Source organism: Salvelinus alpinus, chromosome 9, assembly GCF_045679555.1.
Source record: "Salvelinus alpinus chromosome 9, SLU_Salpinus.1, whole genome shotgun sequence".
NCBI lineage: Eukaryota > Metazoa > Chordata > Actinopteri > Salmoniformes > Salmonidae > Salvelinus > Salvelinus alpinus.
The window spans coordinates 11,298,319-11,312,225 of NC_092094.1; the positions used below are offsets into that span (position 1 = coordinate 11,298,319).

General features: G+C 47.9%; 1 protein-coding gene across 1 annotated transcript in view; it reads left to right on the forward strand.

Moving 5' to 3' along the window:
* LOC139584310 (E3 ubiquitin-protein ligase PDZRN3-B-like) overlaps positions 1–6,118 on the forward strand; it is a 29,498-nt gene extending 23,380 nt beyond the window's left edge. The window contains exon 3 of the mRNA XM_071416005.1: positions 5,753–6,118. Coding sequence (XP_071272106.1) covers positions 5,753–5,764 — 12 coding nt within the window. The 3' untranslated portion in view covers positions 5,765–6,118. The remainder of the gene's footprint in view (positions 1–5,752) is intronic.
* The last annotated feature ends 7,789 nt before the right edge of the window (positions 6,119–13,907 follow it).

Here is a 13,907-nt window from a genome sequence, read left to right on the forward strand (position 1 = left end):
TGATGAGGTTTGTTTAATTTATTCCAATTCTCCCAGAAGTGGTTTGATTCTATGGATTCCTCAATTCCATCCAGCTGATTTCTAATGTGCTGTTCCTTTTTTGTTCTTAGGGTGCGTTTGTATTGCTTCAGTGTTTCCCCATATTGAAGGCGTATATTTTTGTTGTCTGGTTCTCTGTGTTTTTGATTAGATATATTTCTCAATGACTTTCTTAGATTTTTGCAATCATTATCAAACCATTTTTCATTATCTGTTATTTTTGGTTTGCTCTTATGCTTCTTTAGATTAGCCAAGGAGGCTAATTTGTCAAATATAAAGTTTATGTTCCTAACGGCCAAATGTACACCTTCATTGCTGAAGGAGAATGTTAAGGCTAAAAAGTTGTCCAGGAGAGATTGTATTTTTTGGCTACTAATTGCTTTTTGGTAGATGTCTGTACTGTTTGCACTCCATCTATAGGCTTGTTTAGTACCATGTAGTTTATTGGGCCATGATGCTTCATGGTTGGGTTCTGCTCTTCTCAGATACACTGTGATTTTACTGTGGTCTGAGAGAGGTGTTAGTGGGCTGACTGTGAAGGCTCTGAGAGATTCTGGGTTTAGGTCGGTGAGGAAGTAGTCTACAGTGCTGCTGCCAAGGGATGAGCTGTATGTGTACCTACCAAAAGAGTCTCCTCTCAGCCTGCCATTGACTATGTACAGACCCAGTGTTCGACAGAGCCTCAGGAGCTGTAATCCATTTTTGTTTTTCACTTTGTCATAGTTGTTTCTGTGGGGGTATGTGGGGAGGGAAAGGTTATTGCTTCCTGGTAGGTGTTTATCCCCATGACTGTTAATAGTGTCTTGTTCTTCTGCTATTCTAGCATTCAGGTCTCCACAGACCAGTACGTTGCCTTGGGCCTGAAAGTGACTAATCTCTCCCTCTAGAATGGCTCTGAGGGGGGAATGTATGTGGCACAGAGGAAGACGTTTTTATCTGTCAAGATAGCCTCCTTGTTGATTTTTAACCAGATAAAGAATTCTCCTGTTTTGATCAATTCGATTGAATTAATTAGTTCAGATTTATACCATATTAGCATTCCCCCTGAGTCTCTGCCCTGTTTGATTCCTTTTAATTTAGTGGATGGTATGATTATCTCCCTATAACCTAGTGGACAGCCAGTGGAAACCTCACCTCTGCACCATGTTTCCTGTAGTACTACAATATCAACATCATCAATTTCTTTCAGGAAGTCTGGGTTTCTGCTCTTTAGCCCAAAAGCAGAGGACTTCAATCCTTGTATATTCCAACATGCAACGTAAAAAGACTTCATAACTTTTTTTTTCTCTTTTCCTTACCTTTCAAAATGAGACAAACACTCACAATCCAAGAAGAACCATTAAAATAGGATTTTTCAATTAAAGTAAACTCTTATTTTGCAAATGTGATTTGTTTATCATTTAAGATAGAATTTGTGTCATGCCACTTGGGTGGATGTAGTGTGAGAATGGTGGAGTTCTTGTGCTCATCTTACCATGACCCTCGGCCCATCACATGTGAGCATAGTAGACTCAGCATTTGTTTAATGTCACTCATTTGGTTGGTGGGGGCTGGGCCAGTTGCTCCTCTCACAGCCTGTGCGTAGCTCTGCCTGCTGGGCTGTGGCTCCTCCAGGTGTGGGTCTGCGGTGGGGAGGAGGGGGGTGGTAGGCCTCATCTGGGTGGCTCTGAAGCTGGGCTGGGGTGGTCTGTGCTGCGCTGGCTGTGGTGGGCATTGAGGTTGGTGGTGCTGTGGTCGTGGCTGGGGGGTCCAGGGTGCTGGTCCGGGATGTTGTCTCGGTGATCTCGGCGGGGTGGAGATTGCTCCGCTGTTCCTGGGTGGAGAGGTCGGGCTGCGGTTTAGAGCGACGTCCTTGAGAGTCTTGGCAAGGATGGGGACTGTCTCCCTGTACAGGTGAACATGGTCATAGAGACAGTCCAGATCGAGGGTGGGATGGTGGGCCAGGTGTACATTGGGTCGCAGGGCACAGTCCCGGGAGAGGCTGGCGTTTATTCTTTGGATTGTGGCAGGGTGGAAGTCCCTCCTCTGTAGAAGGGTTGACACTATGATTCTTGAGTTGGGGAAGATTGCGGAGGCCTTCTCAATCACTCCCCGTAGTGAAGTCGCCACCCTCTCCTGCTGAGCACGCAGGTCGTTGCTTCCGGTATGTATGATTATGTGGCTTGGCGACCCGAGATGGTTCTTATCAAGCAGCTCCATGGCACTTTGCGTTGTTGGGCACCACACCTTTCTCGTTTTGTGTCTAGGGAAAAGTTTCTTCTCCTGAACATACTTCCCATTTGAGTCCATTAACAGGACGATGTCAGCCAGTGTTTCTTCTGGACTGGGGGGGGCAGAGGGGGGGCTGGTGGGTGTTGGAGCTGGGGTGTGGCTGGTCTGTGTGGGTGCCACTGTCAGTGGGAGGCTGTTCTGTGGGTTGGGGAGGAGGGGTGCAGCAGCCAGGGCTGGGGAAGTCTGGCTGGTTGAGCTGGGCTCCTCTGCTGTGTGAGGGCAGGTCATAGGGTGGTGATCTATCTGCTCCTGCAGCCTGTCCTCTGCTCTCTTTCTCTCCTGCAGCTCCTCTCTTAGTGTGGTCAGCTCCTTATTGCTGCTCTGCCTGTCTTTTTGGAGCTCTCTCACCTCCTTTGTTAGATCAGCCAGCTCTCTCTTGAGTCCGTCTCTCTCTTGCTGAACCTCTTTCAGCTGTGTTGCAAGGCTGCTGTCCTGCTCTGTCCTCACCTTGGTTAGGAGCTCCTCTAAGGTGTGGTTGTCTGGTTGCTGTTTGCTCACGCTCTCCCTGAGCAGGACCACCTCCCCCTCCAGTTTGGTGAACTCATCCCTCATGGCAGCCATGGTGGTGAGGAGGGCCTGAGCCTGCTCTGCACTGAGGGGGTCGCTCTCCTCCTGGGGCGTGTCCTCCACTATGGTGGGAAGAGAGGTGCTGGATGTGCCTTTTTGGGTGGGGAGGGTAGGGGTGAGGGTGGTGCTGGTGGAGTTTGTCTTGTGGGAGGGCATGTCACTGGTGGTGTCCTTCTCTCTCTCCGCTCTCTCCTTAATGGTCTGAAAGTCTGTTTCAAACAGCCTGATGTTACCTTGCACCATGACAGTCCCAGTCTTGTAGAGGTTGATTGTTATCATGGTGCTGTCAGGGTCGTCTGTCTCTTTGATTTTCAGCTTCCACCCATTACAGATTCCCTCTTTCTTTATGCATGGGTAGTGAGAGCAGACTGCTGAGCGCCATGCATTTGGCTGGTCAGTGAGGAAGATGAGATTACTCACGTCACCGTTTTTGTAGAGGTCTGCAAAAAGGGTTTCTGGCCTCTTCTCTAGTAGTTTCTGTTTGAAAGCTTTCCTCATTGTGTCATTTTTTACCTTTTTTGGGTAGAGAATGGATTCTGCGCTGAGGGGGAGTGGGGACATGGTGTCTGTGCGCTCTGCTACTACCGCTACTGCTGCGCTGTTCTGCTGCCCCGTTGCCATGGCAACCGATTTGTTCGTCTGCTGTTCGCGTCAGTTTGGTCGTTTGATGTAGTTGTATTAACTGACCTTGCTAGGTTTGTTCTAGCTCGTTTCTTATGGCTAGCTTGTTAGTCTGCTGGCTGGGTCTTTGTTGTGTAGCTAGCTAGCTAGACTCAAAACTTCTTAACTTGAGGCGCAAAGTTACTTTTTTTTCTATTCTGAATGTATAGAGTTGTTGTTCATCACTTCTTGTCTGGAATTCTTCTTCGATTAGAGTGTTTATCTCATTCTAAAAACCAAAAAAATCAAATATATCAGGAGCTCATGTTGAGCATGACTCTCTCTCTCTCTCTCTCTCTCTCTCTCTCTCTCTCCCGCTCTGTTTCTCTCTCTCTCTCTCTCTCTCCCGCTCTGTTGTTCTCTCTCTCTCTCTCCTGCTCTGTTTCTCTCTCTCGCTCTGTTTCTCTCTCTCTCTCCCGCTCTGTTTCTCTCTCGCTCTCCCGCTCTGTTTCTCTCTCTCGCTCTCCTGCTCTGTTTCTCTCTCCCGCTCTGTTTCTCTCTCGCTCTCCTGCTCTGTTTCTCTCTCCCGCTCTGTTTCTCTCTCGCTCTCCTGCTCTGTTTCTCTCTCTCGCTCCCGCTCTGTTTCTCTCTCGCTCTCCCGCTCTGTTTCTCTCTCTCGCTCTCATGCTCTGTTTCTCTCTCTCGCTCTGTTTCTCTCTCTCTTTCTCTCTCCTGCTCTGTTTCTCTCTCCTGCTCTGTTTCTCTCGCTCTTTCTCTCTCCTGCTCTGTTTCTCTCGCTCTCTTTTTCTCTCCTGCTCTGTTTCTCTCTCCTGCTCTGTTTCTCTCCCGCTCTGTTTCTCTCTCACTCTTTCTATCCCTCACTGTCTTGCGCATTAACGCCCTTTAATTGCCTATCTTTCCTTCTGCATCTCCTTCTGACTACCATCCTTATCATCTGTATCATGTGTGTACACAGGGAAACATTATATATCCGAACTGCACTGATGTGTATGTTTGCACTCTCCATAATTAAGCCACGTTAGAATGGGGGAATAGCTATCTAATGATTAATACAGGGCTGTGTGTGTGTTCTCAATGTATGTACAGTAGATAAAAACCTGGACAATAAAGCCTCCTCTCTCTATTGTTGTGTGAGGCCCACAAGGAGAACCAGAGAGCCCGGTGGATTAGCCCTGGTGGCCAGGTGATAAATCACTTGTCTTTGGCATTAGGGTTTGGCGCTACGGCTCCCCCCGGAGGTCTCCCGGCACTGTGCCATATGGCAGAGGGGCAGAGGGGCAGAGCACATAGAGTGCACCCCTGAACAATGCCTCCTCTCCTGGGTTCCTTTTAAATCGCCATAAATGGGCACAGATAACAAGTGGCAGTATTTCTCTCTCTGCCGGTCGGCTCTATGCAGGGGCTTCCTGTTGGGTTTTTTACGATGTGGAGATATCAGGATTCCAAACGTAATTGGACTTTCTATAGGGATTTTATGACTCTGTCTACTCTATTGTATAGTAAGGCCGGGAAATATCCTCATATTGTTGTGTGTTTGTTATCCTCATATGGAGCCTGCCACAGCCATACAGGCCGGGTGGTTGATATAGCAGTGAGGGGGTCTAACTATCAGATAATGTACCACCAGCCAGGCTGTTTACACTTGATTAATGTGCAGAGGGCCGAAGCCTGGGGCTAAGGTGTTATCTTAGCCCGTCTTCACACACTCCAGATGGGGGATAGTAGAGTGGAGACTCACCCCTGCCACTGATGTGATGGATGGATACTGTCATACATTTCCATACATTGACCCCAGAGCCTAATGGAGTGGAGGGCTGGTTTGGCCTCGAGGAGTGGAGGATAGGGGGGATACTTGGAAAAGGAGTGAAACAATGGATGGAGGAACACCTCTCTCAACCTGTACCTCTGTCGTATCTTCACATAGACTGCCTTGCCGTCTGTTTCTCTCCCCTGCACTGTGTACCTCTGTCGTATCTTCACATAGACTGCCTTGCCGTCTGTTTCTCTCCCCTGCACTGTGTACCTCTGTCGTATCTTCACATAGCCTGCCTTGCCGTCTGTTTCTCTCCCCTGCACTGTGTGGTTCTTTCTTATCTCTTTTATAGACGATCTAACTATCAGATCCAATGGAAAGCTTCGGCCTTTAAATCAATAATTCAGTTTGTGTATTCGTCCACCCGTAGTACGGATTAACCAGTAAGTTAAAAGAAATCATATAACCTGTTGATCATTTCTGCTGTTTGTGTAACTAAAGGACCTCAGTTGAACTGTCTTCTCGTCACCATAAGAAGCTGTGTAGTTGGTGAGCTACTTGTACGGAACTCTAACGTCATTAGTCCTACGAAGATGGGGAGACACCGTGACGACAACCTGCTGCTCCCGCCTCTCCCTTTGACCACATCCTTACCACGCTGACCTCACTCAAGCCATGAACGTCGTCAACCTTCAGTCTCTTGACCGTCAATCAACTCATGATGATTAATGATGTTGTTGTTTTTGAATTTAATGTTATTTGTTGTTGTTGCTTTATAGTGCTTTGAGATGTCTTTATGTAATGAATAGCGCTATAAAAGTTGAATACGTTTTAATATTTATTGTTATAAATGGCTGATATCCTTTCCATAATGCGGTGCTGTTTAATCACTGGCCTATAGTTTTCAATGTATTATCTGCAATAAGTGCAGCATTCTGATGCACGCTTAGTGTTTCATATTCCAAGTTCAAGAGCCTGCTGGGTGGAACTGCTTCACATGGAGGGAAACGTGCCCCACGTACTGAGAATTACACACACACACACACACGTCCACACACACTCACTTTAAGTGAGCAACAGTCTCGTTATCGCTCATTTCTGTTTGGAGCCCCTCCTGTCGATACGAGTGTTCTAGCGCCGTGGTAACGGGAGGAGAGGACAGACCATACATCGGCCGCGGAGCAGCGAGAAGCTAATAGTTTTTACCGTTCACGCTCTGAATGATCCTGATGTGCCATTGGAGGAGACAACGACCGAAAATCAGCTCGGGTCTCTCCAGCCTACCATCCTCAGCCCTGACTGTGTAGGAGGAGAGAGGAGAGGATGCTTCTCTCAGATTCCCTCTCTTTTTGTCTTTTTGTTTTTCCCTCTCTTTGGTCTGATTTCTCTCTGTGATCCTTCACCAAAACATTCCCACCAACCGCTGGCACACTCTCCTCTCCCCCACCCTCCTCTCCTCTCCCCCACCCTCCTCTCATCTCCCCCACCCTCCTCTTCTCTTCCCATCCTTCTCTTCCCATCCTCCTCTTCTCTTCCCATCCTCCTCTTCTCTTCTCTTCCCATCCTCCTCTTCCCCCATCCTCCTCTCCATCCTCTCCCCATCCTCCTCTCCTCCATCCTCATCTCCATCCTCTCCAGCAGCATGGGGCTCTTCTGGTTTTCATGTTGTCACAGTGGAAGTCGTTCATTATTCATAACAATACATATGCATGAGGCCTGAGACACACACACACACACACACACACACACACACACACACACACACACACACACACACACACACACATTGTCTGGATGTGTTGTCATAGGAGGCCCTCTGGTGTCACCAGAGGAACGACAGACTGACAGCCCAGCACTCTACAGGTACACGTCTGGCTGTGGAGGGAGGGATGGTGTGTTTGTAGACTTGTGCGTGCATGCACATGCATTGGTACATGTGTGTGGGTGACTTTGTCAGAGTCTGCGGTGTTCACACACTGTTTTGAGGCAGCACGGCACTTGTTTCATTGGTCTGTTTTGAGGCAGCAAGGCACTTGTTTCATTGGTCTGTTCTGAGGCAGCACGGCACTTGTTTCATGGGTCTGTTCTGAAGCAGCACCTGTTTCATGGGTCTGTTCTGAAGCAGCACCTGTTTCATGGGTCTGTTTTGAAGCAGCACCTGTTTCATGGGTCTGCTGCTCTTAAGATATTTAAACCCCCTGAGGTCTATGACCACGCCCCTGCGGAAATCTAATTATCATAATAACAAAATCCCCATCAAAATCAGTCAGTCTAAGCTAGAGATATCTGTATCATCATGTTTTTGGGGCCTTGGATGCGTCTCAATCCACTGCATCTGCCTATGTTGCACTTCTGCATCTGCGGTGAAAGGTGACAGAGCTAGAGCGGTGTTTGTCAGACCATGAGACTACCCATCTGCGGTGAAAGGTGACAGAGCTAGAGCGGTGTTTGTCAGACCATGAGACATCCCATCTGCGGTGAAAGGTGACAGAGCTAGAGCGGTGTTTGTCAGACCATGAGACATCCCATCTGTGATGAAAGGTGACAGAGCTAGAGCGGTGTTTGTCAGACCATGAGACATCCCATCTGTGGTGAAAGGTGACAGAGCTAGAGCGGTGTTTGTCAGACCATGAAACATCCCATCTGCGGTGAAAGGTGACAGAGCTAGAGCGGTGTTTGTCAGACCATGAGACATCCCATCTGCGGTGAAAGGTGACAGAGCTAGAGCGGTGTTTGTCAGACCATGAGACATCCCATCTGTGGTGAAAGGTGACAGAGCTAGAGCGGTGTTTGTCAGACCATGAGACAACCCATCTGCGGTGAAAGGTGACAGAGCTAGAGCGGTGTTTGTCAGACCATGAGACATCCCATCTGCGGTGAAAGGTGACAGAGCTAGAGCGGTGTTTGTCAGACCATGAGACATCCCATCTGCGGTGAAAGGTGACAGAGCTAGAGCGGTGTTTGTCAGACCATGAGACATCCCATCTGCGGTGAAAGGTGACGGAGCTAGAGCGGTGTTTGTCAGACCATGAGACATCCCATCTGCGGTGAAAGGTGACAGAGCTAGAGCGATGTTTGTCAGACCATGAAACATCCCATCTGTGGTGAAAGGTGACAGAGCTAGAGCGGTGTTTGTCAGACCATGAAACATCCCGAAAATCTGTCTTCTCACAAAATCGTCTGTAGCGTCCGAATGGTTTGGCCTACACACTATTATTATTTATAGATTTTTTTGTTTTGTTGTTACACTTTTTTCTGCACAATTGGTAGTTCCAGTGTTGTCCCATCGCTGCAACTCCCGTACGGACTCGGGGGAGGGCCATGCATCCTCCGAATCAGGGCCTGCCAAGACGCATTGCTTCTTGACACACTGCTCACTTAACCCAGAAGCCAGCCGCGCCAATGTGTCAGAGGAAACACCGTCCAACTGGCGACCGCGTCAGCGTGCACTACGCCCGGCCCAACACAGGAGTCGTGAGAGCACGATGGGACAAGGACATCCCGGTTGGCCAAACCCTCCCCTAACCCGGACGATGCTGAGCCAATTGTGCGCCTCCTCATGGGTCTCCCGGTCGCGGCCGGCTGCGTCACAGCCCGGGATCGAACCCGGATTTGTAGTGACTCCGACTGCGATGCAGTGCCTTGTGCATCTTGGGAGGCCCGCCTAAAAACTATTATGACCCCTGTATGGAAAGATGAGATTCTCAGGAAAACACTGTACTCAGTTTTGCTCTAGGGCGCCCACAGGCATCACATGACTCGTCTCAAGGTCCCCTGGTACCAGTTGAAACAATGAATGGAAGTACAGTAAATATGGAGACTGTTTAGTACCAAAAAGAACAAATGTTTCCTTTCTTATAACTCTCAGACATAGGACAGACACTTCAGAACAAGTAAGGCCAAATCCACATTTTCATCAAATAATGTTTTATATAAACGGCCCTTTTTCAGGACCCTGTCTTTCAAAGATCATTCGTAAAAATCCAAATAACTTCACAGATCTTCATTGTAAAGGGTTTAAACACTGTTTCCCATGCTTGTTCAGTGAACCATAAACAATTCATGAACATGCACCTGTGGAACGGTTAAGACACTAGCAGCTTACAGACGGTAGGCAATTAAGGTCACAGTTATGAAAACTTAGGACACTAAAGAAGCCTTAATACTGACTCTGAAAAACACCAAAAGAAAGATGCCCAGGGTCCCTGCTCATCTGCGTGAACGTGCCTTAAGCATGCTGCAAGGAGGCATGATGACTGCAGATGTGGCCAGGGCAATACATTGCAATGTCCGTACTCTGAGACGCCTAAGACAGCGCTACAGGGAGACAGGACGGACAGCTGATCATCCTCGCACTGACAGACCATGTGTTTTAACACCTGCACAGGATCGGTCGGTACATCCGAACATCACACCTGTGGGATAGGTACAGGATGGCAACAACAACTGCCTGAGTTACACCAGGAACGCACAATCCCTCCATCAGTGCTCAGACTGTCTGCAATAGGCTGAGAGAGGCTGGACTGAGGGCTTGTAGGCCTGTTGTAAGGCAGGTCCTCACCAGACATCACCGGCAACAACGTCAACTATGGGCACAAACCCACTGTCGCTGGACCAGCCAGGACTGACAAAAAGTCTTCACTGACGAGTCGCGGTTTTGTCTTATTAGGGGTGATGGTTGGATTCACGTTTATCGTCGAAGGAATGAACGTTACACCGAGGCCTGTACTCTGGAGTGGGATCGATTTGGAGGTTGAGGGTCCGTCATGGTCTGGGGCGGTGTGTCACAGCATCATCGGACTGAGCTTGTTGTCATTGCAGGCAATCTCAACGCTGTACGTTACAGAGAAGACATCCTCCTCCATGTGGTACCCTTCCTGCAGGCTCATCCTGACATGACCCTCCAGCATGACAATGCCACCAGCCATACTGCTCGTTCTGTGCGTGATTTCCTGCAAGACAGGAATGTCAGTGTTCTGCCATGGCCAGCGAAGAGCCCGGATCTCCATCCCATTGAGCACGTCTGGGACCTGTTGGATCGGAGGGTGAGAGCTGGGGCCATTCCCTCCAGAAATGTCCAGGAACGTGCAGGTGCCTTGGTGGAAAAGTGGGGTAACATCTCACAGCAAGCACTGGCAAATGTAGTGAAGTCCATGAGGAGGAGATGCACTGCAGTAGTTAATGCAGCTGGTGGCCACACCAGATACTGACTGTTACTTTTGATGTTTACCTCCCCTTTGTTCAGTGACACATTATTCCATTTCTGTTAGTCACATGTCTGTGGGACTTGTTCAGTTTGTCTCAGTTGTTGAATCTTATGTTCATACAAATATTTACACATGTTAAGTTTGCTGAAAATAAAAACAGTTGACAGTGAGAGGATGTTTTTCTTTTGCTGAGTTTATTTTGGGGATACTTCAAGGGGTCTTAAAATTCAAGATCAAATAGCAAAATGATCCTTGGCGTGACCTTAGAATAATTCTATATAGCTTAGTGGAACCCCCCCTCAGCCTAGACTCTTATGGGTTAAGAATGAAATGAAAGGATTCCATTTATTTTTATCGTCTATTGCACACAAGGTCCAACTGCAACTTGTGCTTTTAACCCAACCCCTCTGAATCGGAGAGGTGTGGGGAACTGAGACGTTGGGCGCCCGTTCCCCGGGAGCTGTTTTTGTGTGGTGTTAACTGCCTTGATCAAGGGCAAAAAGACAGATTTTTCACCTTGTCGGGCTCGCGGATTGAAACTGGGAACCTTACAATTACTGGTGCAACTCTAACCGCTAGGCCACCTGCCACCCCTGTCCCTGTTGTGCAACACAGTTACCACTCTTAATGAATAATTAAAGACATTGATAAGAGATCCACAGTACAATACAACACAATACCAGAGGAGAATCTAATTTCAAGGACTTTACCCTTGTCTGCCTGCCACATTTGGTATAAATAGCCGTTGTTACTTCAATGGTACATTTGTCTCTGTGTCTCTCTGCCAGACATAGAAACCACAAAGTAAGTGCAACAGTTGCATATTCCCTTTAATCTTGTCTGTCTTTCATATGCACTGACTGCTGTTAACTTTGTCTAACACTGACGGTCAGCCCCGTAGTGAATCACTGACTGTCAGTACCATAGTGGATCACTGACTGTCAGTTCCGTAGTGGATCACTGACTGTCAGTTCCGTAGTGAATCACTGACTGTCAGTACCATAGTGGATCACTGACTGTCAGTACCATAGTGGATCACTGACTGTCAGTTCCGTAGTGGATCACTGACTGTCAGTTCCGTAGTGGATCACTGAATGTCAGCCCCGTAGTGGATCACTGAATGTCAGCCCCGTAGTGGATCACTGACTGTCAGCCCCGTAGTGGATCACTGACTGTCAGTCCCGTAGTGGATCACTGACTGTCAGCCCCGTAGTGGATCACTGACTGTCAGCCCCGTAGTGGATCACTGACTGTCAGTACCGTAGTGGATCACTGCTTGAAACTCTGGGACCATGAATGTGAAAGTATGTGTCGTTCTTAAATGGCAGATAGCACATCATATAGCATACCGGCACATCATATAGCATACCGGCACATCATATAGCATACCGGCACATTCTCTATGGGATCAATTCAATACTAGTTTTTCTCAATTTCCTCCAAGAACAGAAGGTTGTTTTTCCAATCTGAAGCCTTGGATTGTTTCAACACGTTGGTGATATGACTTCATTTTTCATCACTGGGCCTTCCCCGTGGTTTTTCTAAATTGGTAATATAATGTTATGTTTCCATCATCCAGTTGGTATCATGCAGTCATCATGGCAGTAATTGAAGAAGTGTTATCATCAATGCAGTCAATGTGTTCTGAACCATTGGCAGGCCACCTTTTATGACATCACGCTGCATTGTAAATGTCTTGTGTGTGCAGTTCCATCATGGGGCCATAAACACAGGCCCAGTCAGCAAAACTTCCATCATTAAGACCCATTTAAATGTAATGATTTATTGATAGCTGTTTATGATTGATGTGCATGGTTGCACTCATCATGGTTCTATTTCACAGCCTAAGTCTGGTGTGTGAGATTGGAGGGCCCGTTCAGGTTAACAGGCATGTAAAGAGCTATGTTGAAGATAGAGTTGGGTGGTATCCAGATTTCCATATCTTTATACTGTGCCTGTGACACCCAGGGATTTACGCTATTACCGGTTGTGCACACAAGAGCTGCTATATGTATATATATATATTTATTTCACCCCAAAAAATAGGCCCAAAAAGGTCACTTACTCGAATGCTAACAAAATGCTAACAAGTAATAAGGAATCCACTTAGCGGATGCAAGGTAACTACTAAGACGGACAACCCATCTCATGAAGTAATGCAAGTAGGTCAAAACGCAGTTTGCAGCACGTACAAAACATAAATACTAGACCAGGAGGGGTTGTCTCTGCTGCTGTTACCAAGAAGCTTGATCTTGCGAGCTAAAGTTTGCCACTTAGCTAACGTTAGCAAGTTAGGAAAAACCATCTGGACAGAATTTATTTGGCACATCTTAGATAATTAACTTAATAGTTATAAGACATATATATATATATACACTGCTCAAAAAAATAAAGGGAACACTTAAACAACACAATGTAACTCCAAGTCAATCTCACTTCTGTGAAATCAAACTGTCCACCCAGGAAGCAACACTGATTGACAATAAATTTCACATGCTGTTGTGCAAATGGAATAGACAAAAGGTGGAAATTATAGGCAATTAGCAAGACGTCCCCAATAAAGGAGTGGTTCTGCAGGTGGTGACCACAGACCACTTCTCAGTTCCTATGCTTCCTGGCTGATGTTTTGGTCACTTTTGAATGCTGGCGGTGCTCTCACTCTAGTGGTAGCATGAGACGGAGTCTACAACCCACACAAGTGGCTCAGGTAGTGCAGCTCATCCAGGATGGCACATCAATGCGAGCTGTGGCAAGAAGGTTTGCTGTGTCTGTCAGCGTAGTGTCCAGAGCATGGAGGCGCTACCAGGAGACAGGCCAGTGCATCAGGAGACGTGGAGGAGGCCGTAGGAGGGCAACAACCCAGCAGCAGGACCGCTACCTACGCCTTTGTGCAAGGAGGAGCAGATGGAGCACTGCCAGAGCCCTGCAAAATGACCTCCAGCAGGCCACAAATGTGCATGTGTCTGGTCAAACGGTCAGAAACAGACTCCATGAGGGTGGTATGAGGGCCCGACGTCCACAGGTGGGGGTTGTGCTTACAGCCCAACACCGTGCAGGACGTTTGGCATTTGCCAGAGAACACCAAGATTGTCAAATTCGCCACTGGCGCCCTGTGCTCTTCACAGATGAAAGCAGGTTCACACTGAGCACATGTGACAGACGTGACAGAGTCTGGAGACGCCGTGGAGAACGTTCTTCTGCCTGCAACATCCTCCAGCATGACCGGTTTGGCGGTGGGTCAGTCGTGGGGTGGCATTTCTTTGGGGGGCCGCACAGTCCTCCATGTGCTCGCCAGAGGTAGCCTGACTGCCATTAGGTACCGAGATGAGATCCTCAGACCCCTTGTGAGACCATATGCTGGTGCGGTTGGCCCTGGGTTCCTCCTAATGCAAGACAATGCTAGACCTCATGTGGCTGGAGTGTGTCAGCAGTTCCTGCAAGAGGAAGGC